This window comes from Myotis daubentonii, chromosome 16 (assembly GCF_963259705.1).
Source record: "Myotis daubentonii chromosome 16, mMyoDau2.1, whole genome shotgun sequence".
Taxonomy (NCBI): Eukaryota; Metazoa; Chordata; class Mammalia; order Chiroptera; family Vespertilionidae; genus Myotis; species Myotis daubentonii.
Genome location: NC_081855.1, coordinates 8,602,920 through 8,629,229, shown reverse-complemented (window position 1 = coordinate 8,629,229; position 26,310 = coordinate 8,602,920). Strand labels below are relative to the sequence as shown.

At 42.2% G+C, this 26,310-nt stretch overlaps 1 protein-coding gene across 10 annotated transcripts; it reads right to left on the bottom strand.

Annotated features, from left to right (window-relative positions):
• Nucleotides 1–842: 842 nt before the first annotated feature.
• Nucleotides 843–25,275, bottom strand: LOC132217976 (zinc finger protein 286A-like). 10 transcript variants are annotated; one of them, XR_009449059.1, is made up of 7 exons: nt 25,115–25,267; nt 24,543–24,698; nt 23,537–23,625; nt 10,546–10,660; nt 8,555–8,642; nt 8,338–8,430; nt 843–915 (listed from the first exon to the last, which is right to left on the bottom strand). XR_009449059.1 is itself a non-coding variant. In XM_059668552.1 (7 exons), the coding sequence occupies exons 1-7, from the start codon at nt 25,170–25,172 to the stop codon at nt 893–895; spliced, it is 645 nt and encodes a 214-aa protein (XP_059524535.1). In that variant the 5' UTR covers nt 25,173–25,270; the 3' UTR covers nt 843–892. The 10 variants fall into 10 exon arrangements, 6 of the variants coding, with proteins under 6 accessions (XP_059524535.1, XP_059524540.1, XP_059524539.1 ...); XM_059668552.1 differs by having other exon boundaries at nt 8,555–8,665; nt 25,115–25,270; XM_059668557.1 differs by having other exon boundaries at nt 8,555–8,665; nt 24,543–24,829; nt 25,115–25,266.
• Nucleotides 25,276–26,310: the final 1,035 nt, after the last annotated feature.

Sequence of the window (26,310 nt, the reverse complement as noted above, 5' to 3'; positions counted from 1 at the left end):
ATACTCAGTAATATGGAGACAGTATTTTTAAAGAATAACAGAGAGTGAGAGAGGGAGAGAGAGAGAGAGAGAGAGAGAGAGAGAGAGAGAGAGAGAGAGAAAGAGAGAGAAAGAGAACTGACTATGTAGCATACTTCCAAGACTTTCAAGAAATGTAAAATTAAATTTACAATAAACTGGAAGAACAAATATAAGGAGTTTGGTATTTGCTTCAGTGACTAATCTTATCACAATTTCTCGCATAAAAGCAAAGAGTTTCTTGGTCTCATGTATCTGCAATAATTGTCTGTATCTTATCCTTGCATCTTGGAGAGATACCTTTCTCAATATTTGTGATTTAGCTCCAAGAAGTTCCTTTTGCTATTTCCTTAAGATATTAATTTTTTGCCAAACTGGTTTGGCTCAGTGGATAGAGCATCGGCCTGCGGACTGAAAGGTCCCAGGTTCGATTCCGGTCAAGGGCATGTACCTTGGTTGCGGGCACATCCCCAGTAGGAGGTGTGCAGGAGGCAGCTGGTCGATGTTTCTCTCTCATCGATGTTTCTAACTCTCTATCCCTCTCCCTTCCTCTCTGTAAAAAATCAATAAAACATATTTTAAAAAAAGATATTAATTTTTTAAAAACAACAACTTGTTAATCTTCACCTTGAATTACCAGTAAGGAGTGCTGTGAGAATTAAACCTGTTTCCCAGATCAGATTGGCAGGGCTGCATGAACCTGACAGTTTCCATGAACTTGGGGAATGCAAGTTGAAACTACCTCCCTGGAGGACACTCTGGCAATATGTATAACAATGAAGTGTCCTTCCCTTCGAATGTACCTAGAAATCTGTCCAAAAGTGAGCTCACGGGGAGGGAGCTTCAGGAGGGCCGGTGAGGTGCAGAGATGGTGTCACTGAAGAGTCCTGTCTTGAGCTGAATTTAAAAAAAAAAAACCAACACGTTTTTATTAATTTGTTTTTCAGAGAGTGTGGAAGGGAGAGAGAGAGAGAGAGAGAGAGAGAGAGAGAGAGAGAGAGAGAGAAAGAGAGAGAGAGAGAGAGAGAGAGAGAGAGCCATTGATGTGAGAAATATCTATCAGTTGCCTCCCACACACACCCTGAGCAGGAATCGAACCGGTAACATTTCAGTGCAACCTTTTGGTTGACTGGTTGGTTTTAGTTGGGAGCTGGGGAGCTCTGAAGAGAGCTCCAGGCAAGAGTAGCAACAGAGTCATGAGATGAGCTGGTCAGGGGACCGTCCCTTTAGGGGGCTGCAGAGGACGCACACCGAGACTAGGCAGGGAGGACTGGTGGAGGCCTGGTCATACAGTCCTGCTGGCTGTGCCAGGGGACGCTGACTTTATTCCGTACACCAGGGCCCCAAAGCTTTGTCTGTAAAGTACCAGAGGGTGCTACAAAAGCAGCCACGGACAGTGTATAATGTGTGGGCGTGGCTGTGTTCCAGTGGAAATAGCCTGTGACGTGGCAAGAGCTTGCGTGCCCATAACAGAGGATGGGCGGCCCCACCAGTGTTCCTTGGAGAGCAGCAAAGAACATTGATGAGGGGGAAGCTGATTGAATGATTCTCTCATCACTGATGTTTTTCTCTCTCTCCCCCTTCCTTTCTGAAATAAAAACAAATACATATAAAAAATGCCCGAGTAAACAGTATTATTGTTATTATTTTTTAATCCTCATCTGAGGACATGCTTACAAATAGAAAGGGAGAGAGAGAGAGAGAGAGAGAGAGAGAGAGAGAGAGAGAGACAGAGAGAGAGAAACATCAATCGGTTAACTTACTGGAGATCAAACCCACAACCTCCCAGGTAGGTACCCCGTGCAGGAATCAAACCTGCAACCTTTTGGTGCACAGAATGATTCTCAACCAACTGAGTCACTCCAGCTGGACAACAGTAAACATTATTAACTTTTAAAAACTTCAAACCTTGAGAACATGCCTTTTTAATGTTCTGGATTGATGAAATAGGACATATTCATAAAGCAATGCTAGTCATGTCACAGTATGATGGTTGTCTTGAAGATAACCACTCATGAGATAGTTTGAGTTGTGAGCTGAACTAGCCATCTTTTTCATGGACCACATATTTCTGGAAAGAACACCTGACAGACAAGTTATGTTACCCGTGTTGGATATTTGGCAGATATTTTCTATAGATGAATGAAGTGAGCCTGTCACGTCAAGAAAAACAACTGACAGTGTTTGATAAGATTTGAGCTTCCAGTAATAAATTACAATTTTGAAAAACATTTAACTACCATTGATAGATAGCCTGATAGCTAGTCAGGGGCCGACAGCTGGTATTCGGAATACTTAAAATTGACTTTTCTGACAATGTCAGTGGTGACATCGAAAATTGTCTAAAATACCTTTATTAATTTGAGAGAGGGAAAGAGAGAAACATCAATTTGTTGTTCCACTTACTTATTGGCTAGTCCTTGTATGTGCCCTGACTGGGGATCAAGCCCACAATCTTGGTGTATCCAATGATGCTATAACCAACTGAGCTGCCTGGCCAGGACTGTTATTTTTTAAATATTGTATAATGTAATGTGCCAATATTTGGACGATCTCCATAACTCAGTGGACCAGTATTTTCCAAAATATCAATTGGGTTTTTTTTTTCATATATTGATTTCTGAGAGGAAGGGAGAGATAGAAACATTAACACCAGAAAGACTGAAACTTAGTATATACCTATATTGCCCAAAAGCAGTCAAAATGACTGCATTGTGAAAGATTAACTAATGTGTAAAGAAATTTGTTTAAAATTAAGTTTTAATATTTTGTATATTATTTAGTTATATAACAAGTTATTAACAAGTAAATACAGTTATATAACAAGTAAATATTAACAAAAAAATTTACTTCACTTGGAAAAATAATTTATGATTTGTACATTTTATGCAAATGAAAGTGGAAATCTTTTTATGTGTACATCTTCCGCAAACATACTTTTGACATTTTCACATATATTATTTGTTTTGTTGTTGTGGCAAAGTTGTACTTGACAAATTTGGCGTTTGTTAAAATGGGTTGCATTTGATGATGTTGCAGTTGATCTTTGTGGGTCTTCATGTTCTGATAAATTTTTCTGTCTTCCAGCTCTGTATTCGGTGGAAAGCTGTTCTGCTAATTGAAACAAGAACTCTTTTCGTTCTATTTGTATTCCTGTCGTTTCTTTGTAAAAGATCCAAGCATTTATAGCAGCCAAATCTAAAATATCGAAAAATATTTGGAGGGGCCATCTACGAGAACTAGCTTTTACTGTGTATTTTCTGGCCATTTGATCCGCCATATGAACTCCAAATTTTGTGCTGTTATAAAATTGAATAGGCCCTAACCGGTTTGGCTCAGTGGATCGAGCGTCGGCCTGCAGACTGAAAGGTCCCAGGTTCGATCCCGGCCAAGGGCATGTACCTTGGTTGCGGGCACATCCCCAGTAGGTGTGCAGGAGGCAGCTGATCCATGTTCCTCTGTCTTCGATGTTTCTAACTCTCTATACCTCTTCCTTCCGCTCTATGAAAAATCAATAAAATATATTAAAAAAAATTGAATAGATTCCGGTAACATTTTTTTATTACTTTTATCAATTTTCACAAATTTATGCTTAGAACTTAGAACAGCTACTCTTTTATTTGGTTTGCTTTTATATATTGTAAGAACACAATTCTCTGATTTATATAGCAGAGTGGAAAAACGAGGCATGTTATCCTTCGTTTGTTTGGCTGCTTTGGGTAGTTCTCTTTTGTTTCCTCTAATAGTTCCAACTAGAGTTGTTTGTTTGGCCAATAATTTTGTTGCGAGTGACATGCTAGTGAAAAAGTTATCAGTCGTGATATTTCTTCCACAGCCTGTATATGGCTAGACAAGTTTCAGAACAACGTGTTCACTGAGAAGCACTGACGATGGTTGTTGTTCATCTTTCCCCAAATAAGGAAAACCATTCAAAACATATTTGCTACTAACATCTGATGCAAGCCAGAATTTGATGCCAAATTTGTTGGGTTTATTAGGCATATACTGTGTAAACCTGCACCTGGCTTTTGACGGAAATAATTGCTCGTCAACTGTTATATTTTGCCCTGGTTGATAGCAAGCTTGACTATTTTCAATGAACTTGTCCCCTACTTCCGAAACCAAGGCAAACTTATTTGTTTGTAGGTGCCTACTTCTTTCGGTTCTTTTGTCAAAACGAATAAATCGTAGGATTTGCTTGAACTTTTCTCTCGCCAGTTTTCCTGAAGAATTCGGGACCCCACTTTGCTGACCATAAATAACTGAGTTTTAAATTTTTTGCCTCGTAGGCTCCACGAGCATATGAAATCCCAGTACATGTTCCCGGTAACGTTGTTGTCCAGTCGTTCCTCAGAATTCGGCGGCCTTCTTCCTCTGTGCACTTCTTTATGTTTGATAACATAGTTATCTACTATCAGCGAGAACGCACTGATAGGATTATCTGCCATAATGTTCCTTTCTGCGTAGCCTGTTGGCCCTTTCATACCCTTGAAAATACAAGTAGATGGTAACCTTCCAGGAATACCACCTTCGTTAAATTTTGACCACACAGTACCATCGGCAGCTGTTTCGGTCTCCTGAAAGGTGTGTTCAGTTTCTTCATCAGAGTCTGAACTACTTAGCACCCTACACCTTTTCCTGGTCATATTGATGGCACTTTCCTTTTCATCATTGGTGATCGACTCTTCATCGCTATCTTCAGTGTCAGATATTTCACTTTGAATATAACCCGATTCATTTTCAGATGATAGTTCAGAATTTGTTGCATCTGATTCTATATCGGTGCACTCTTCACTTATGTTCGTTAGCTTTTCCAATAACTCCCTTCTATTCGACATTTCTTTCATGAATTTACGGAGCAAAAGAAATAAAATAAACAACTTATTAGAACAAGTATCACTGCATAAAGATTCGAATAACAAGTACTAGTTTAGCTTATTGAGCAACTGCAACTTATCAAGTATCGACAATTTATCATGTACTTGTATGTTATCATGTGACGGTAATCGAAAAAAAATGAAAACTGTTATTTCAATACAGAGCCGAACTGGTCATATAAGAAATTTACTCAATTCAATAATAAGAGTCATTTGATTATTTAAAATTTCCCCAAGCAGTCAAAATGACTGCTTTGAGGCAATATAGGTATAATATATATATATACCAGAAATGAAGGAGGGGGGAGGTAACTACAATTATTAATAAACACATTTATATATTGTACAAAAAGTAACAAAATTCTAAGACATTGTGTCCTTATATACATAATTGTTTTTCTAATTGAAATTAAAAAGCAGTCAAAATGACTTCCTTGGGCAATCTAGTGTGAATAATGAGGGAGAATCATTGATTAACTGCATCCTGCATACCCCTACTGGGGATTGAGCCTGCAACCTGGGTAAGTGCCCTTGACTAGAATTGAACCTGGGACCCTTCAGTCTGCAGGCTGACGCTCTATCCACTGAGCCAACCCAGCTAGGGTGAAAATATCAATAGGTTTTAATGTAAGAGTATGAAAAACCATGGATATAGTTTCAGATGCCACACTGTTAACTAATCTTTAAGAAACTACCACTTCCTCAGTTTTGGTGTAGTAACAGAACAGCCACAAGTACCGGAAGAGACCATAAAATCCTCCTCCCTTTTCCTACTATATACTGGGGGTGAGGCTGGATTTTCTTTCTTTCCTTTTTAAAAAAAATTCTTTATAATTATTTTTTTAAATATATTTTATTAATTTTTTACAGAGAGGAAGGGAGAGAGATAGAGAGTTAGAAACATCAATGAGAGAGAAACATCAATTAGCTGCCTCCTGCACATCTCCCACTGGGGATATGCCCGCAACCCAGGTACATGCCCTTGACCAGAATCGAACCTGGGACCTTTCAGTCCGCAGGCCGACGCTCTGTCCACTGAGCCAAACCGGTTTCGGCATTTTTAAAATTCTCACCGAGCATATGTTTTTATTGATTTGGAGAGGAAGCGAGTGAGTAAGTGAAGGAGGGAGGGAGAGGGAGGGGAACAGGGGAACAGGGGAACAGGGAGAGGGAGAGGGAGAGGGAGAGGGAGAGGGAGAGGGAGAGGGAGAGGGAGAGGGAGAGGGAGAGAGGGAGGGAGGGGGAGAGAGAGAGAGACATTGATGTGAGAGAGAAGCATTGATTGAACCCACAACCTGGGTATGTGCCCTGACTGGAATTGAACCTGCGACCAGTTGGTGCTCGGGACAACGCTCTAACTGACCGAGCCACACTGGCAGTGTACTTTGGGGATCTTTTGACAATATCTACCAAAAGTGAACATGATCTACCCTCCAACCCAACAATTCTACTTAATGTATATATCCGACAGAAATGCATACATGTGCTCATCAAAAGAGAGAATATACATAAGCAGCATTACTCATATAGCTAAAAACTGGAACTACTCAAAAATCTAGTATACTGACATAATGAAAGACTATATAACAATGAGAATGAACTATAATTAAATGTTACAAAATGAATGTATCTCACAGTAATCTTTAGTGAAGGAAGTCAGGCACAAGAGTATATACAATATGATTCTGTTTATATAAAACTAAATCAAAACTAATCTGGGTATTAGAAGTTAGGATAAGGTTACTCTAGGAAGGAGGGCAGTGACTTAAAGAGGGCACAGGGTATTTCTAGGGGTGCTGGAAAGGTTGTTTCTTGATTCGGGAGCTGTGTTCAACTTGTGAAAATTCATGGACCTGTAGTTATATTTTTATTTATATTGAAAAAAAAGAAGAAAAAGAGGCAAAATGAAGCAAAATATTAGCATGTGTTTGATTTTTTTCTCGACTTTTATATATATTTAAATTGCTATCTTCATTTAAAATATTTTAAAAATAGTCCGGCTGGTGTGTCTCAGTGGTTGAGCTTCAACCTATGAACCAGGAGGTCAAGGTTTGATTCCTGGTCAGGGCACATGCCCAGGTTGCGGGCTCGATCCCCAGTAAAGGGCGTGCAGGAGGCAGCTGATCAATGCCTCTTTCTCATCATTGCTATTTCTATCTCTCTCCCTTCCTCTCTGAAATTAATTAAATATATATATATATATATATATATATATATATATATATATGTGTGTGTGTGTGTGTGTGTGTATATATATATATATCCTATATAATAAAACCCTAATATGCAAATCGACTGAAAGGCGGAATTGCTGATGGCTATGACACACACTGCCCCCCAGAGGGAGGTGATTGGGGCTGGGCGGGCCAGCGGATGGTGCCAGACCACCAGCTGGGGGCCCCCTGCCCCCCAATTGCCCTGCCTGCTGGTCGCCCTGCAGATGGACCTGATCGCTAGTCAGGCCTAGGGACCCTACCCTATATACTGGGAACAGGTTCTTAGATTTAAAAATTAAAACCTGGCAAGGCTACTCTAACACTGAAAAAAACAGGATGATGCAGTGATGATATGCATGGGCTCTGGCTTGCACATTTTGTGCTCAACCCTGATTCTGACACTTATAATAACTGTGTGACAAAGCCAATTAGTTACTTAACTTCTCTCTGCTTCAGTTTTCCACCCATAAGATGGGGAAAATGGTACTACTGCCACAGAAGGATCATGCTATGTACTATTTTTTATAATTAGGGCAAAAAAATGTAGCTGCCCATATAACAGTAAGATGCCTTTCACCTGTGGGAAAAGTATGGTCATTGGTGCATGCAGCAGCCTGGATTGCGAGAGGGATGTCTGACTGCCGGTTTAGGCCCGACATCCCCTGAGGGGTCCTGGATTGTGAGACAGTCCTCTCACTCCTGCACCCCTCTGTGGGAGGTGACCGGGCGGGCAGATCAGGGGATGGTGCTCCCCCCTCCCCCGCCAGCCACAGGCCTCCCTCAGCGGGAGGCAACTGGGCCAACAGGGGAAGGCGCCTCCCCCATCACCCTGCCACTGCCGCTGCCGCCAGCCTCCCTCTGCAGGAGGCGACTGGGTCGCTGATCAGGGGACAGTGCTGGCTGGCACAGGCACCCCATCACACCGCTGCTGGTCACTGCTGCTTCCCCCCACCCCCTTCCCGCCCCATCACCATCCCTTCCCTCTGCCCACTGGCATGCGCCTTGGCTGGCCTGGTGCCACCTGCTCGCCTGCCCGGCCCCCCTGCCGACTGGTGGTTCCCTCGTTTGGTCGATTTGCATATTACGCTTTTATTATATACGTCCTATATCATAGGATAAAGCATGTAGGCACTGCTAATATAGTCTTTCTTAAGCACCGAAAAGTGCCAATTCTTCACTGTCCTGCGGGGCTATTATTTCCGAGGACTCCCATCTATTTGACTCACCTGAATAGCTGCTTCTGGGGACTTTTCTCTCAAGCATCAATGTTTCCTTTCCATTCTCCAAATTGTAGTTCTCAGGCTTGGAAACTGGAAGCCCTGCTCAAAACAAAGAAAGGAAGAAAGAAAGAAATGGGACTAACTAATAGCTATTTGTGATGGGCAAACATCTATCGTAGAGCATAGTGCCAAATCCCTGATCTACAAAGAGGATGGGAATTACAGGAAGATCTGGAGTGAGGGAAGATGGACCTCCACATGAAGCTTAAAACATCTGCAGGAATCTGGGCCTGGTAAGGAGTTTCTATGCACTGGAAAACACAAGTGTTCATGCCTGTCAAAAGAGGAGAACTTATCTTTCTTCACTGAGGCCATTCCAGAGAGACGCTGCAGATCAATCCTCAGCTTAGGGAAGGAACTGGAGAAAACAGGACCCCAGGGGCAGCACCACACGTTGGGACTGCGGTAACTAGAATTTTTGTCTTCTGCTTTTCCTTTCTTCCTTCTTTAGCTACTAGAACCCACTTTCGTAGGGAATTTATTACATGAGGTTGGGGAGGGGCTAACATAGTTCTTACCACATCCATACAAACACATAAATGCACTTGTACACGTGTGTGCACACACATGCACACAGGTACACACAGGCTCCAAACTGCCCAGAGTAACCTATTTCCCTGGCTCTAGTCGTTGTTTCATTAACCAACATGTGACCCTCTTTGCTGAAACTCCTAGGATAGAAGCACTGCCTTTTTTCCCTTAGTTCTCTAATTGGAAGAATAATATAACCCTAGAGCTACTAAAGGCCATCTTTGCCACATGGGGAGACCCTAGGAATAAAGCCAGTAGGGCAAAGCCAAGCCACAGGATTTAAAAAAGAAAAAAGAAATTCCTGGTTATATATTGGATTCCCTGAATCAAGATTTTTCCCACGTGGGGAATGGAATCCAATACCTAAACTCTACCTAAACCCACCTCTCTTCATTAACAGAAGCCTTCATCGCCAGGGGATGGGCTCCAACACTGTTACCTGAGGAAAGTGGCGGAAACCCAGTGCAGCTGGGAGAAGTATTCACCCCTGGAGGAAAGGTAGGGATACGTATGAGGCCCAGCATTATGACTGAAGGAAGACAGAAATATTTATAAGTCCAACTTAATCCAGGTTCACAATGCCTACGTAAGAGCAAGCTTAATCAGATAAAAAACACCCCATCTTTCCCACCTCCCATCAATATGCCAATGGATTTAACTGTTTTGTAGAAAGACAGGTAAATAACCCAATTTAACTTCAAAAGCCACATTTTGAAGGCAGAGATGAGCAATAACATTTGGGCTACAGTACAGAAGCAAACATATGTTGTAGTATTCATATTCACCTTGATGATACTTCCAGATCATGGTGTGGGGCAATCAAGTACAAGTAAAAAGCCAAAGTCTTACTGCTGCTGAGAAAGTGCAATTTAGTTCTATCAAAGGACTACCAATAGAGAAAGTAACTATGGAGGAGCACCAAAATCTATATACAAATACCATCCAATCTTTTCGAGTCCTGAGCTGCGCATATGAAAAGCACAACGTTAAGTAGACCACAACAGCTGGGGGGTAACATGCTGAGGACAGACTTTAGAAATGACAGATTTCTAGAAAGTGAGGCTGTACTTATCCCATATCAGTATCGACAAGCTGTTAATGTGGGCTTTTAGTTGAAAATTCATAAGGCCACAAACTTCAAAGAAGAGAAATACCTTAAAAAGTAATTTGCCCTCTCTAGGGGTAAGCACTGCACCTTAGGGGTAAGGGGAAAACGAAAACAGAACCATCTGAAAAAAAAAAAATTAGGCAGGATCAACGGTTACTCAATTCCAAAAGATACCCAGGAAAATGTTATCTCTTTTAAAAAATAGATTAATTTACTTAACTTACAATACATATGGTGGTTTTTTTTTAATCAATGGAAAAAAAGAAGACTCCCTGCCCCCTAAGCTAGTGTGAATTAGGTTTCTGTCACTTCAATCCAAAAAATCCTAATACAAAACAAGCATAGGCAGTTCACCAAGAACCTAGAACAGGAATAGATTTGTCTCTGGGTCCAACAGGATTCAGACTTTATGACTCCTGAATGGAAAAGCGAAGGCTTTGTGAAGCTATTTCACTGTCAATAAGGAATGCTGTCCCTGAGCAGACTGCAGAGTCACAATGAGAAGCCGTCCTTACAGAGCGAGACCAGGTTCCTATAGTTCTCCAGCATCACGTCCCTCTGTGCAGGATCCAGCTTCCCCCACTCCTCGGGGGTAAGGTCCATGGCCACATCCTTGAATGTCACGGACGCCTAAGACACAAAACATACTTCTGTTCACCATCTTTCACTTGACAGCATCCCTCGCCCCCCGCAGTTCTGGTGGCCCTGGAGCAGAGCGACTGAGTACACCTAAAGTGACAGCGATACATGACAAGTGTTCTAATAGTATTCAGAGTCTGAATATTCTATGTAAAGCCACTGGCATCAGTTATGTGCCATGCGCGCTCTGCTAGGTTCAATATGAGAGTTTCTCCATTGAGAGACATCACTTTTCTGGGAAATAAAGAGTTAAAAATAAAACATGAACTAATGAGTTGACAATGCAGTTTGGCAAAGTAGACAAAATAGAGGAGGAAAAAAAGCCTGTCTGCATAACTCTCCTTGTGCGTCCTCAATAAAAACTTGAAGACTCAATCTAGCCAATCAGAAGATGAGTTGAAATACAGACCTTATTAGTGGATAAGTCATGGAATGAATAAATGACTGGCAGTGAGCACCAAATCCAATTAAGCATGGAAATAATTTAAAGCAAAAAGCAGTAACTGAAAAATGATGGCAACAGACTGAGTAAGGGAACAGAAAGAACTGAGGTTTATGTGTAAATACCATAGAATTAAGTTTCTATAAGACAAAAAAAATACAAAACTGTAAGGAGGTGAACACATATAAGTATTATTATATGCCTTTTTGTTTACTTAAAGAATATGAAGTTTATTTTTACTTTTTAGAGAGTGAGGGAGAGAAAGAACAAGAGCGAGAGAGCGAGAGAAACATTGATGTGCTACAGACACATCGATCCCTTGTCTCCTGTATGTGCCCTGACTGCAACCTAGGTATGTGCCCTGACCATGAAATGAACCCGTGACCTCTGGTGCATGGACGACACTCCAACCAACTGAGCCATACCAGCCAAGGCATTACATGCCTTTTAAAATAAAACCATACAGAATGTGAATAATATTGCAAGGTTATTGAAATAAATATATATCAAATGCCTTAACTGGATAGAAAACACCTATTTAAACATTCATGAAGCATTTGCAAAAGTAACAAAGTAAATTTAAATAGATTCCAAGCATAAATAGAACAGAGCAAAAACTGATAATTGAAATAAACATCCGAATGTCAAAATAATAAAATGCAAAACGAATGCCAAATCACTAAAACTGTACTCAGAGGTGATTTCATAGCTTTAAACACTTCCATTTCATTAAAAAATAATGCAAATAAATTAGCAAAGCATACAGGTCAAGTTAGAGAAAGAACAACAAACTAAGAGAAACAAAGAATTACAGGATAAAAGCAGAAATTAAAGGTGGGGGGAGACAAGAACAATAGGTTAGCTGGGAGGTCTAAATAAGGTCAGTAGGTTGTAGTACTGTATCAATGCTAGTGTCCTGATTTTGGAAAATGAGAATAAAGTGAGGTAAAGTGTTATCTTTTGAAGAATATGAATGGAGGGTAAATCCTAACCCTAACCCTAGTATGTAAGAAATCTTTCTACCATTTACATTTCTTTAAACCTTAAATTATTTCAAAATAGTTTTCAAAAACGGAAATAATCTGAGACTTAAAAACATACAACAATCATCCTTGGAAAATAAAATAAAATGTAAATCTCTAAGTAGACAAGGAATTTTGAGGAAAAATGACTGAGATCGTACAGCCTGCATACCCCCAGCTAAATTGACACTCAATGAAAATTAACTTCCAGACGATTAGAAGAAAAAATCGGGACACAACTGCAAACCAATGCACAAAAGACAAAAACACACACACAAAAAACAAGGAAAGCATAGTAAATATAACTATAAAAATCACATGGCAAAAAAAATTTGAAACATACGATCATATTAATGCGAATGAGTTAATTTCCCTTTAAAAAAAACAGTAAACTTTTTTTTTTAAATTGATTTCAGAGAGAAGGGAGAGGGAGAGAGAGAAACATGGATTGGCTGCCTCCTGTTCATTTTCTACTGGGGATTGAGCCCCCAACTCAGGCATGTGTCCTGACCAGGAATCAAACTATTGACCTCCTGTTGCATGGGACAACACTCAGCTAACTGCGCCACACTGGCCGAGTGAATTAATTTCCCTTAAAAAAAAGCCAAATCCTGTTTATTCCATAACCCTCTTAAAAACACCCCAAAGTTGGGGACTGGCAGTGGGAGAAATCAAAGGAAACATTACATGTCTGAATATAGGAGTGCAAGTTCACCAAGAGCATATGGAGAGATATACTGGGAAATCAAACTGTTACCCTCAGTAGGGAGAAGAAGGGGACTGAATTTGAGGAGGAAGTAATATTAGTTTTACATTTATATATGTCTGTGCTATTCACCTGGTTACAACCAACTAAGAATTAAAACTTTAATACTTTTAAAAAATTGAATACACGAAACACACAGTCCAGGCAAAGCATCACACCACACCTAATGCAATGCAAAAAGGACAAAAGTTTTTAAAAATTTCCATAAAAGGTTTAATCTACCCGAGGCTCTAACAGTCTTGAATCTAACATCAAAGTGTTCCTCTGGCACTTGTAGTTGGATTTTCCTTGGCTACTATGCTGGCCAGTGAGTTCAGGTAGGATTAATTGTATCTGACTCATGGGTGGTATGTGTACTTCCATGTGTGGGTGCAGGTATATTCCATAGTTCTGTCCAAATTGGTCCAAGAATGGGCCTAATAGCCGTTAAAGAGTTAACCCCTGGACTTCTGCTGGAATGACCAGGAGGGAAGCTGCCCTTTGTCTGGGGTCTTCAGCGTGGGAAGCTGTAAGCCTAGATGTGGTAGGGGCCAGCACTAGGAAGAAAGCTTGCTTGAGAGGAAAACCCACAGAGAGAAAAGAAGAAGTCAGTGAAATGGAGGAAATAGGTCCTAATGTTATTACTTGAGCTTATTTCTAGTTAGACCTGGATTTCTCAGTCATGATAGCCCATAAATACCTTTTTTTTTTTATTGCTTAAAGTATTACAAAGGGTATTACATATGTATCCATTTTATCCCCCCGCCCTAGACAGTCCCCTAGCCTCCCCTATCACCCAGTGTCTTATGTCCATTGGTTATGCTTATATGCATGCATACAAGTCCTTTAGTTGATCTCTTACCCCCCTACCTCCTGCCCCCCAACCCTCCACGGCCGTCCTGCTGCAGTTTGACAATCTGTTTGAGGCAGCTCTGCCTCTGTATCTATTATTGTTCAAAAGTTTATAATGGTCTCTATTGTCCATGAATGAGTGAGATCATGTGGTATTTTTCCTTTATTGACTGGCTTATTTCACTTAGCATAATGCTCTCCAGTTCCATCCATGACGTTGCAAATGGTAAGAGTTCCTTCCTTTTTACAGCAGCATAGTAGGCGTCCGGCCCGGGCAGCGGGGACCCACAGCTGCAGCGGCCCCGCGATCGTGGGCTTCGCTTTAGGCCCAGTCAAGGGACCCCTAGCTCTTGGGACTGCCAGCTTCGACAGTGCCCAGCTCCCATCGCTGGCTCCACCCCTACTTCCTGCTATCACTGGCCAGGGCGGCAAAGGCGCCTGATTCTCCGATCATGGCTGGGGGGCAGGGCAAAGGCGACCCCAGGGCCACCTTTGCCCTGCTCCCCAGCTCTTAGCTCCCCCCTGGGTTTCTGATCACTGTCAGTGGCAGGGGGCTTCTTCCTGCTTTCCCTTTCGCCTCCCTGCATTGTGCCTACATATGCAAATTAACCGCCATCTTGTTGGCAGTTAACTGCCAATCATAGTTGGCAGTTAACTGCCAATCATAGTTGGCAGTTAATTTGCATATAGCCCTGATTAGCCAATGAAAAGGGTATTGTCGTACGCCAATTACCATTTTTCTCTTTTATTAGTGTAGATATATATATATGAATGAAGTAGCTATTATTAATAAAAAAGAAAAAAAGAAAGAAAAAACTGGTTAGCTGATAAAATTGTCAAATTACAATATCAAACACCTGAAACACTATAACCATATAAGATTGTATATCAACTATTCTTAAAGATAAATTTCAAATGAAAATAATTACATTTCTCAGATGTTGTAGGCTTTTTAGAAAATTAAGCCTAGGAATGAATATTCTAAAATTTAAAAAGGTACCTTTATAAAAGTTAATAAAAAGTGACAGGCATTGAAAAAGCATGTGATCCAAAATGCAACAGCCATATCTGATTATTAAAATATCTTCGTAAAATACAAATAGAAAGATAGTTGCTAAATATCTTTCACTTAAAATCTTTCACTTAAAATCCTCTAAAACTCCTCATTGCACCTGGAATAAATCTTACAACCTGAACAAGACTGCAGGGTCTGGACGCCTTGCTCTGCACAACTTCCTGTCTCACTCTCCTCTTTACTCCAGCCACCCTGGGCTGTATTTCATTCCTAAAACCCGGGGAGCTCTTTCCCACCTCAGGGCCTTTGCACACACATCTGTGTCTGCAAGGCTCTTTGTTCAGGACTTCATAGGACTGACCTTTTTTCTCCTTTACATCTCATCTCCCCCCCAAAAAATCAACATGTGGAAAGTGTTAGATCTATCTCTACATCATAAAATTAAATAGAGTCTATTCATATTCTCTCATTTTTTGTTTTCAAATTTTTCATTCCACCTGCATTAGACTTTCAAAAGAAAAAAAAGTTGCAGTAAAATGTATTCATCTTAAATTCATTTAAAATGTTTTTGGTAAGATCAGAAATACTGATCTAATATGTTCCCCTAAATCAGTGGTTCTCAAACTTAGCTGCACATTAGAATCACCTGAGAATCTTTTTTAAAATCCTGATTTCTGGGCCTTATTTCACTTAACATTATGGTCTCTAGTTCCATCCATGCCATTGCAAATGGTAATAGTTCCTTCCTTGTTACAGCAGCATAGTATTCCATCATGTAGATGTACCACAGTTTTCTAATCCATTCATCTACTGATGGGCACTTAGGCTGTTTCCAGATCTTAGCTATGGTGAATTGTGCTGCTATGAACATTGGGGTGCATATATACTTTCTGATTGGTGTTTCTGGTTTCTTGGGATATATTCCTAGAAGTGGGAACACAGGAATAAATGGCAGTTCCATTTTCAGTTTTTTGAGGAAACTCCATAGTGTCTTCCATAGTGGCTGCAACAGTCTGCATTCCCACCAGCAGTGCACAAGTGTTCCTTTTTCTCCACATCCTCTCCAGCACTTGTCGTTTATTGATTTGTTGATGATAGCCAGTCTGACAGATGTGAGATGGTACCTCATTGTTGTTTTGATTTGCATCACTCGGATGATTAGTGACTTTGAGCATGTTTTCATATGTCTCTTGGCTTTCTGAATGTCCCCTTTTGAAAGGTGTCTATCTAGGTCCTTTGCCCATTTTTTGATTGGACTGTTTAACTTCCTTTTGTTAATTTGTATGAGTTCCCTATAAATTTTGGAGATTAGGCCCTTATCAGATATGTCATTGGCAAATACGTTTTCCCACACAGTGGGTTTTCTCATTGTTTTGTTGATGGTTTCTTTTGCTGTGCAGAAGCTTTTTATTTTGATGTAGTCCCATTTATTCATTTTCTCTATAGTTTCAAGTGCCCTAAGAGCTGTATCAGTGAAGAAATTGCTTCGGCATATGTCTGAGATTTTGTTTCCTTTGGATTTTGCTAGTATTTGTATGGTTTCCCGTCGTATATTTAAGTCCTTTATCCATTTTGAGTTTATTTTTTGTGTATGGTGTAAGTTGGTGGTCTAGTTTCATTTTCTTGCATGTATCTGTCCAATTTTCCCAACACCATTTATTGAAGAGACTATCTTGGCTCCATTGTATGTTCTTGCCTCCTTTGTCAAATATTAATTGAGCATATTGGTTCAGGCCGATTTCTGGGCTCTCTATTCTATTCCATTGATCTATATGCCTGTTCTTGTGCCAGTACCAGGCAGTTTTGAGAACAGTGGCTATGTAATACATCTTGATATCTGGTATTGAGATCCCACCTACTTTGTTCTTTTTCAGGATCGCTGCAGCTATTCGGGGTCTTTTTTTTTTTTTTTTATTCCGGATGAATTTTTGGAGAGTTCGTTATAGATCTGTGAAGTATGCCATTGGTATTTTAATGGGAAGTGCGTTGAATTTATAGATTGCTTTGGGTAGTATGGACATTTTAATGATGTTGATTCTACCAATCCATGAACATGGTATCTTCTTCCATCTGTTTATGTCTTCCTCTATATCTTTTTTCAATGTCCTGTAGTTTTCTGAGTAGAGGTCTTTTACCTCTTTAGTTAAGTTTATTCCTAGGTAGCTTAATTTTTTGGGTGCGATGGTAAACGGGATTGTTTTTATAATCTCTCTTTCTGAAAGTTCACTATTGTTGTATAGAAATGCCTCAGATTCCTTGGGGTTAATTTTGTATCCTGCTACATTGCCAAACTCATGTATTAAGTCTAGTAGCTTTTTGATGGAGTCTCTAGGGTTTTGTATGTATAATATCATGTCGTCTGCAAATAAGGACAGTTTTACTTCCTCTTTTCCAATTTGGATGCCTTTTATTTCTTCTTCTTGCCGAATTGCAATGGCTAACACTTCCAGTACTATGTTGAACAGGAGTGGTGAGAGGGGGCATCCCTGTCTTCTTCCTGTTCTTAGGGGAAATGGTGTTAGTTTTTGCCCGTTGAGTATGATGCTGGCTGTGGGCCTGTCATATATGGCTTTTATTATGTTGAGGTATGATCCTTCTACTCCCACCTTGCTGAGAGTTGTTATCAAAAATGGGTGTTGAATTTTGTCAAATGCTTTTTCTGCATCAATTGATATGACCATGTGTTTTTTTTCTATCAGTTTGTTTATGTGATGTATCACGTTTATTGATTTGCAGATATTGTCCATCCTTGTATCCCTGGGATAAATCCTACTTGGCCATGGTGTATGATCTTTCTGATGTACTGCTGGATCCGATTTGCTAAGATTTTGTTGAGGATTTTGGCATCTATGTTCAAGAGGGATATTGGCCTGTAATTCTCTTTTATTGTGTTGTCTTTACCTGGTTTTGGTATTAGGGTGATGCTGTCTTCATAGAATAATCTTGGAAGTGTTCCTTCCTCTTGAATTTTTTGTGGTAGTCTGTGGAGGACAGGTTTTAGATCTTCCTTGAATGTTTGGTAAAACTTCCCTGTGAAGCCATCTGGTCCTGGGCTTTTGTTTGATGGAAGCTTTGTGATGACTGCTTCAATTTCTTCCATACTTATTGGCCTGTTGAGATTATTAGATTCTTCCTGATTGAGTTTTGGAATGTTGTATTTTTCTAAGTATTTGTCCATTTCCTCCAGGTCGTCTAGTTTGTTGGAGTAGAGCTGTCCATAGTATTTTTTAACAATCATTTGTATTTCTGTGGGGTCTGTTGTTATTTCACCTCAATCATTTCTGATTTTTTTTTTTATTTGGGTCCTCTCTCTTTGCTTCTTGGTGAGTCTGGCTAGAGGTTTGTCAATCTTGTTTATTCTTTCAAAGGACCAGCTCTTGGTTTCATTGATTTTCTGTATTGCTGTTTTGGTCTCTATGTCATTGTCATTTATTTCTGCTCTAGTCTTTATTGTCTCCTTCCTTCTGCTCACTCTGGGGTTTTCTTGTTGCTCTCTTTCTAATTCTTTGAGTTGTAGAGTTAGATTATTTACTACCATTTTTTCTTATTTTTTGAGATAGGCCTGTAGAGCTATAAACTTCCCTCTCAGGACTGCTTTCATTGTGTCCCATAGGTTTTGGATTGTTGTGTTTTCATTATCATTAGTTTCCAGGATGTTTTTAATTTCTTCTTTGATCTCATTGGTAACCCAATCAATATTTAATAACATGCTATTCAGCTTCCAGGTGTTTGAGTATTTTGAGTTGTTTTTATTGTAGTTTAATTCTAATATTATGCCATCGTGTCTGCGAAGATGCTCTTTACGATTTCAATCTTCTTGAATTGGGGGATACTTTGCTTGTGACCCAATATATGGTCTCTTTTTGAATATGAGCACTTGAGTAGAATGTAAATTCCGTGGCTTTGGGTTGAAGTGTTCTGAAGATGTCTATTAAGTCCATGTGATCTAGTGAGTCATTTCGGATTGCTGTATCTTTGCTGATTGTTTGTCTATAGGACTTATCCAGTGCTGTCAATGGTGTATTAAAGTCCCCTACTATGACTGTATTGTTGTCGATCTTTCCTTTGATATCTTCCAGGAGTTTTTTTATGAATTTGGGTGCTCCTACATTGGGTGCATATATGTTTACCAGGGTTATAACTTCTTGTTGTATTGATCCCTTTAGTATTATGAAGTGGCCTTCCTTATCTCTTGTTAAGGCCTTCACTTTGAGGTCTATTTTGTCCGATATAAGTATTGCTACCCCAGCTTTCTTTTCCTTTCCATTTGCCTGAAAGATATTTTTCCATCCTTTCACTTTCAGTCTGTGTGAGTCCCTTCTAATGAGGTGGGTTTCTTGTAGACAGCAGATGTATGGGTCATGTTTTTTTATCCACTCAGCCACTCGATGTCTTTTGGTTGGAGCATTTAGTCCGTTTACGTTTAAAGTTATTATTGAAAGGTACTTGTTTGTAACCATTTCTTTTTTTGTGTGGCTGTTTTCTTTCTGAGCTTTTTATTTCTTATTTTTATACCAGTCCCTTTAGCATTCCTTGCATTGCTGGCTTGGTGGTGACAAACTCCCTTAGCCTTTTTTTGTCTGTGAAGCTTCTTATTTCCCCTTCAAGTTTGAATGATAGCCTTGCTGGATAGAGTATTCTTGGATTCAGTCCTTTGCTTTGCATCACTTTGTAAATTTCAGTCCATTCTTTTCTGGCCTGATGTGCTTCTGTTGAGAAATCATTTGAAAATCTAATGGGAGATCCCTTGTATGTAACTTTCCGTCTCTCTCTTGCAGCCTGTAAGATTCTCTCTTTGTCCTGAACATTTGCCATGGTGATTATGATGTGTCTTGGTGTGGGTCTTTTCGGGTTCACCTTGTTTGGGACTCTCTGGGCTTGTGTGACTTTTTTCTTCCCCACCTCAGGAAAGTTTTCTGATATTATTTCTTCAAGTAGGTTTTCTAATCCTTGTTCATCCTTCTGTTGTTCTGGTACTCCTATTATTCGTATGTTGTTTCGTTTCATGTTGTCCCAAAGCTCCCTTAGGCTCTCCTCCTGTCTTTTAATTTTTTTCTCCAATTGCAGTACATTTTGGGTGTGTTTTGCTTCCTTGTCTTCTAATTCACTAATTCGGTCCTCCGCTTCTCCTAGTCAACTGTTGATACTTTCAATGGAGTTTTTCATTGCAGCTATATCACTCTTCATTTCTTCTTGGGTCTTACTTAGGTTGTTGATTTTTTCATCTGTTTCTTCTAGCTTCTTCCATATGTTATCGATTTTTTCATCTGTTTCTTCTAGCTTCTTCCATATGTTATCGATTTTTTCATCTGTTTCTTCTTGCTTCTTGCAGAGGTTGTCGATTTTTTCCTCCATCCGGTTTATGCACTCTAGGATCCTTATTCTGAATTCTTTATCTGTCATGTTGCATGCCTCTGTACTACTTAGCTGCTTTTCTGGAGAGTCCTCCTTCTCTTTCCTTTGGGGGTTTCTTTGTCTACCCATGTTTGATCTCACTGACATATCTAGACGTTGAGTCGTTCAGTGGTTGCTCCCTTGGTGACAGTGACTCCTTGGTCTGTGGTTGCTCTTCGGGCGGTTGCGGTAGCAGCTGCTCTTCAGTTGTCAGCAGCTCCTCTGGTGGGTGCTGTTCACAGCTGTGGTGGCTCTTCTGGCTGGTGGGGCGAGGTTTCACGTACAGCTGCTTTTCCTCAGCAGAGGATGTGGTGCTCAGGAGGTTGCTGTTGCTTGGATCTGCTGCGTTGATTTAAAGGCACAAAATACAACACAACAAGGCACCACGTACCAGGCACTATACACAAATATATTCACGATATTAATAACCCCAATTAAAGGTGACCACCTGAATTAAGAGAATTAGGGGATAAGGAAGAAGGAAGAGAAAAAGATAAAAGAGAAAAAGGAAAAGAAAAGTAGGGACCAAAAAAAGGGAGTGCAAAAATGAAATTGGTTAAAAGGAGGGGGGGGAAATAAAAGCGAGAAAAGAAAAGAAAAAAAAAGAGCGAAAAGAGAGAATGAAGTGGAAGAGGGGAAGAGACTTTTTATATGAGGAGAATACTCCTATAGAACAGCCATTAATCCCAATAAATTCCAGCAACAGCTCCCTGGATATGAATGCAAACTAGAAACAACCAATAATATAACGATGAAAATAGAATGGTGAACACTAATCCCAAAATAAAATAAAGAAAAAATAAAATGGAACTTTAAAAAATGGTAAAATGGTAGCAGTAATAATACTGGTTAAAAATAAGAAGGTAGTAATTGAAAGGGTAAAATCAGGTGATGGAAAAAGAAGAAAAGAAAAAAAAAAAAAGAACAGAAAAAAAAAAAATGAAGAAAAATTGGTTTCTTAGTTAAAAAGTGAAAAAAGAAAAAAAAATTGCAGTTGTGAAGGTCCTTCGTTTCTTCTTTCTTCAGTGTGGATCGCCTTAGACCTTCCAGGTATTCAGGAGAGTGTTGAGTTTCCCTGCGATATACTGTTCCTCTGTGTTGTAAACCACAGTCCTTATTTTAAAGCATGCCGCATTTATTTCCCAGACTGCCTTATTTTGTGTTTAGGAAAGAGTCAGTTTGTGGGTCAGCCTCTGGGTGGCAGTGTTCTGGCGTTGGCCTCTGAGGCTATAGGGCCTCTCTGTCCAGTGGAAGTTCACTGCCCAGAGCTGACTGCGTAATAGTTAGTTACTGGCGCTATGTTGTTGCTGGGATTGAAAATCCCCCTATAGGCCAGACCCTGTTAACTCCCAGGGACTGATCAGGTTATCTTAATCCTTGATGTCGTACAGGGTGGAATCTGGGTGTGGCTGTGCTCCTTGCCTGGGGGCTGGGGGGAGGAGTCTCATTCTCTGGAGAGGGTGGCTGCCCCAGTCCTGGGCTCAGGGGTGTCTCAGCACTCAATTCACTACCACCTCTCCCAGCTCCCCCTCTTTCCCCAGTCTCTCCCCAGATTCCACTCCTCAGCACACTCTCCCTCTCTTCAGCACAGGTGAGTGTCTGTATCCGAAATGTCCCATGAACAGGATTCAGTGAAAACAAACAAACAAATGCCGGCCGCGGAAACGGGGAAGGCTTGGTTTCTGTAAGCTTCTTCTCTTACCGGGACTGCATGGTCAGGTCAGCTCTTCAGGCTGCCCCCTTTAGGCTCAGTCCTCCGTGATCACAGAACCCAGCTCTCAATTTCCCTGGCGGCGCCAGGAATCCCGTGGTTCTCCTTTCCCCCGTCAGGGGCTGTGCCTGTCCCAAGGGACGCGGCTGTCTGCCACGCGGTCTCCCTCCGACTCTCTGGGCTCAGAGGTCTGGCAAACTTTCCTGCCCAAATCCCTGGTTTTTTTTTTACCTTTCCAGGGGAGTTCTGCTCTTCCCGGCTGCAAACCCTCTCACCAGCTGAGCAATTTCGCCAATTCGGTGTGAGTGTTACTAGCTTCAGCTGCTCGCTCCATTTGCTCCGGGACACGACCTGGGACACGTCTGCGTATATCGCCGCCATCTTGGTTCTCTCTAAATACCTTTCCCTTACATCAGTTTGAGTTGAGTTTTATCATCTGCAACTTAAAGCTTCTTGACTAATAGTCTTCAATACTAATGTAAGGCAGTTGAGAAACCAATGAATTCAGGCAAGTATATAAGGACCCCAAGAAGTCACTTTTACAAACAGTACCAATGTACAATATGGACTTTTTACACTTGGAATCACAGTAGCAAAGAAAAAGGCTAATTTAGGAATCGTGGGTTGTGGCATGCCACACACATCATGAAGAGCTCTTTTCTCTTACCTAACTTCTTTTAATAAAAATTTCAAACATACAAAACGTTGAAAGACCAATACATGAATCACCCATAGAGTACGACCACCATTTAAATTTTTTTTGTTTTTTTTTTCTTCTTTATTTCAGAGAGGAAGGGAGAGGGATAGACAGAGATAGAAACATCAATGATGAGAGAGAATCACTAATCAGCTGCCTCTCGCACACCCTCTACTGGGATAGAGCCCACAACCTGGCATGTACCCTTGACCGAAATTGAACCCGGGACCTTTCAGTCTGCAAGCCAACACTCTACCCATTAAGCCAAATCAGCTAGGTCAACCACCACTTAGATTAATTCTTAATATTTGCCTTTGTTAAGACAGATTGGAAAATTGTTTCACTTTCTAAACTTGTGCATTCATCATCTTGGAGGGCTGGATTTTAACTCTTTAAGTTAAGCCTTCCATAGGCTTTCCTATTCAAGTGCTCTTCTGAACTTTTGAGCACTTACTATTTTCATAACTCACTTCAGCTCTAAAGAAAGGTGCTTTCTTAATTTCTTACATAACAGTCATGTGTATGTTGATTCCCTTGCAGAAACATAAATGTTAAGATATACCCCGAAGATTAAAAATGGTGGCAGGGTAAGTGGATGCTACACAGACACGCTCCCAGGACCAAATTGGAATTACAACTAAAATACAAAAGAATCCTGAATAATCAACTAAAGATTAAGATATGCCCCATATGTTCTATTAAAATAGTTTCCTACGTTACCAAGCTCAGCAACTAGCACAATAGGCAAAGAAGGGTAATTACGCTACTTACCTGCCTGTTGACTGACAATAAGTATAACTAGATGGAGAAGATGCCATGGGTTAGCAGAAAACATTTTCTACTGAGTCCATTAGCCACCCGAGTAGTCTTAGATTAGAACTCAGCTCTCCAGATGGGCTCTAGTAGACAAAGGAACTTGACATCAAGAAGAAGGGTGCGCCTGTACTCTGAGAAATAAGGTGGAATTTCAATAATCAGTACAGACTCACCTGGGATCTGGCTGTGAGGTGGAGAGCTGCCACTTCTCCCTTTTCTGTGCTCTTCTCTTGGGAATAGAAAGAATCCTGGAAAGACGTAGCTACGGGCAAGAAAGCGGTAACTGTGGGATCTAAATCTATGCTGTGCTTCAGATTTACAAGACAAAGATTCCTCCCTCTAGGAATGATGCTCCCACAGATACTGCACCTGAAGGCAGCCCAGACAACCCTTGACCCTGGGGTCATGGAGAAAGTCCAGGAACGTTGCCACTGGGACAGAACACCTACTGGCAGGTGTACCCTCTAATCGAGAAATGAGGATAAGCCAGTTTATTTCCAACCTTAATGTACATTAAATTAATATAAGAAAAATAGGCTCAGTTCTCAAAAATCACCCTGCAAGCTTATTTACATGTAGATCACTAGATTCCCCTTCCTAATAATTGCTACTAGTAGTTGGGTCTGAGGTGCACTCCAGAAATCTCATGAGCAGGCCATGGGTCAGGAGAAAACATTTTCTACTGAGTCCATTAGAAAAGGCTGACATGAAGTCACAGACCAAACTTCAAGAAAGACCGGGCTAGTCAACTACCGACCTCCGCGCCTGTTCTCCAAGATGCAAAACAGCAGTATCTGCGCGACTGACATAATACGAATGTTGTGCCACGGGAATAACAGAGGTGGGGAGGTATTTTCTGCCAGCCAAATAAGCTACGTTCCCAGACTCACTGACAGCTGGGGGAAAAGAACGTGGGAGAAAAAGTGACTGAGGCTGTGCTCTGGCCTGAGCTGCTAACATTTTGGGGTGGCTTTCCAGGACCCACTGTGCACCAGCTCAGGGGGAGAGGGGGTGCCCCACACCAAGCCCTGCATTCTCATGCAAGGAGCCCAGCCATGCCCCAGACAAAGGAGACTGGCAGAGCCGCCCGACAAGGGCCACCTCCCCGGGGGCAGCCCATTTCCTTTAGGGGAGGAAGGGCCACTTCCGCACACAGTCCAACAGCCCCGCAACTCTCACCTCTCTTCTCGGGCACCTCGGCCCAATCTGCCTCCATGATCCCCAATCCTCCCGGTTCCGAAGATTCGGAGCTCCCGTCTCCGCGCTCCTCCATCTGGACCTCTCGGCACGTCACAGCGAGAAGCCCCGTCCTCCCGCCGGCCGGCCCTCGGGGCGCTGCGGAAAGGCCGGGTCAGGTCAGGCCCCGCTTCTTCCTCGGGCCCGGGCCATCGGCACCTGGATCCCGCGGGGGGCCAGGTCCCCCAGACCGATCCTCGGATGCCTGTTCCGGCCGCTCGGCACTGTACCTGCGGGGACCGAGCAGCTTGGAGGAGATGGCGCCGGGTTCGGGCTCTCTCTGAAGCCCGCGCCGGCCCGCGCCCCGCCCGTCGCGCCCGCCAGCACCGCGCTCGCACCCGCGTCCCCGGGAGGCGGCAGCCGCCGGAGGGAGTCCGGCCGGAGCGGGAGATGGGCTCATGGTCCGCCCTCGAGGCCCCTTCCACAAATGCGCGCTCCGGGCCCGGCACAGACTGCTGCCCCGGGGGCCGCCCCGGGAGCCGAGCGCTGAAAAGCGGCCTCCGAACCCCACTCACCTCCCATCCGGGCTTGACAAAGGCTCCGAACCTCTGGGGCCAGCTCGGAGCCGCGCATGCGTAAGAAGGGGATGGGGCGAGGCTGGCGAGCCTCATCCAGCCCAGAACTACGATTCCCAGAAGGCCCCGGGCACGGCCAACCTCCGTTTCTCAGCAGGTGGGAGCACACGTGGCGCTGTCGGGGGGTGGGGTGGGGGGTGGGGGTGGGAATTGGGGTCGGGATGTGAAGAAGCCGACCTGCTCCTTCTCGCGAGAGTACTGGCTGCATCACCCACGTGAGGTCCATCGCCCTGGAGAGCGCTGACATCAGGGACTCGGAGCCTAGTCTGTGCGGCGCGGCTCTGGAGGGACCAGGGTCCGGTGCTCAGAGCCGCCGAGGAGTTCCATCTGCGTTAACCTAACGTAAGATGTATGCGAGCAGCCTATGCCTTTTCCGTATATTTTACCTCAACACACTCCTTGGCCTTCAAATAACACGAAAGGTGTACTTTTAGGAACAGTGGGGTGTACAGGGACACCGATGTCCGTGCGTCCATAGACGACTTGTAACACTGACAATTCACCAGTGAGGGAGAGAAGTGGAAAGTTTTCAAACAGTGCCGGTAAATCTGAGCAACATGTCCTTGTAAGCAAGCGTAACATCAACTTTATCAGAAGAGGCGGTTCCCTCAAAGCATGGTTAGTCTCTCCTCACCTACCCACCCCGACTCAATGTTTCAGCTGCCTCCTCTTCACAAGCCCATTTGCAAAAGCAGGAGTGCGAATATCCTCAGCTCTTCTCCCGCTGCGGTTACCGCCAAGTCCTGTTTCTTATTTCGTAAAGAACTCTCCCACGTGTCCATCTCTCTCTGGCCACTGGCTTTACCTTCGTTTTGGCCACCGCCCTTTCACTAGGGTGATGGTCAGCCTCCCAACTGATTTCTCTGACTCACTCAGCGTTGCTTTACACCAATCTGTTCTCCACCCTTTGCGGCCAGTGACCATCCTAAAGCAAGAACGTAACAGCACTTTACTGCTTAAAACTTGTCAGTGGCTTTTGCACACCTTGGGGAACGATGGTTTTTAGTTCCCACAGGATGGCACCCTTTGTCCAGCTCCCATTGTCTGTGCCTCCTGGTATTCACACCCTTATTTACCCCCCTTCCCACATCCCCCCCACCCTGCTCCCTGTGCAGCCCACATCCCCTCCCCTTAAT

Bases quoted from the DNA above. Each gene is read 5' to 3' on its own strand.
- LOC132217976 (XM_059668552.1), bottom strand. From the start codon at position 25,172: ATGCGCGGCTCCGAGCTGGCCCCAGAGGTTCGGAGCCTTTGTCAAGCC. The intron at 8,666-10,545 runs GTAAGGACGGCT...CTCTTTTGACAG, and splicing joins TAGGAACCTGGTCTCGCTCT to GCATGAACACTTGTGTTTTC. The intron at 8,431-8,554 runs GTAATTCCCATC...TGTTTTGAGCAG, and splicing joins CCCTCACTCCAGATCTTCCT to GGCTTCCAGTTTCCAAGCCT.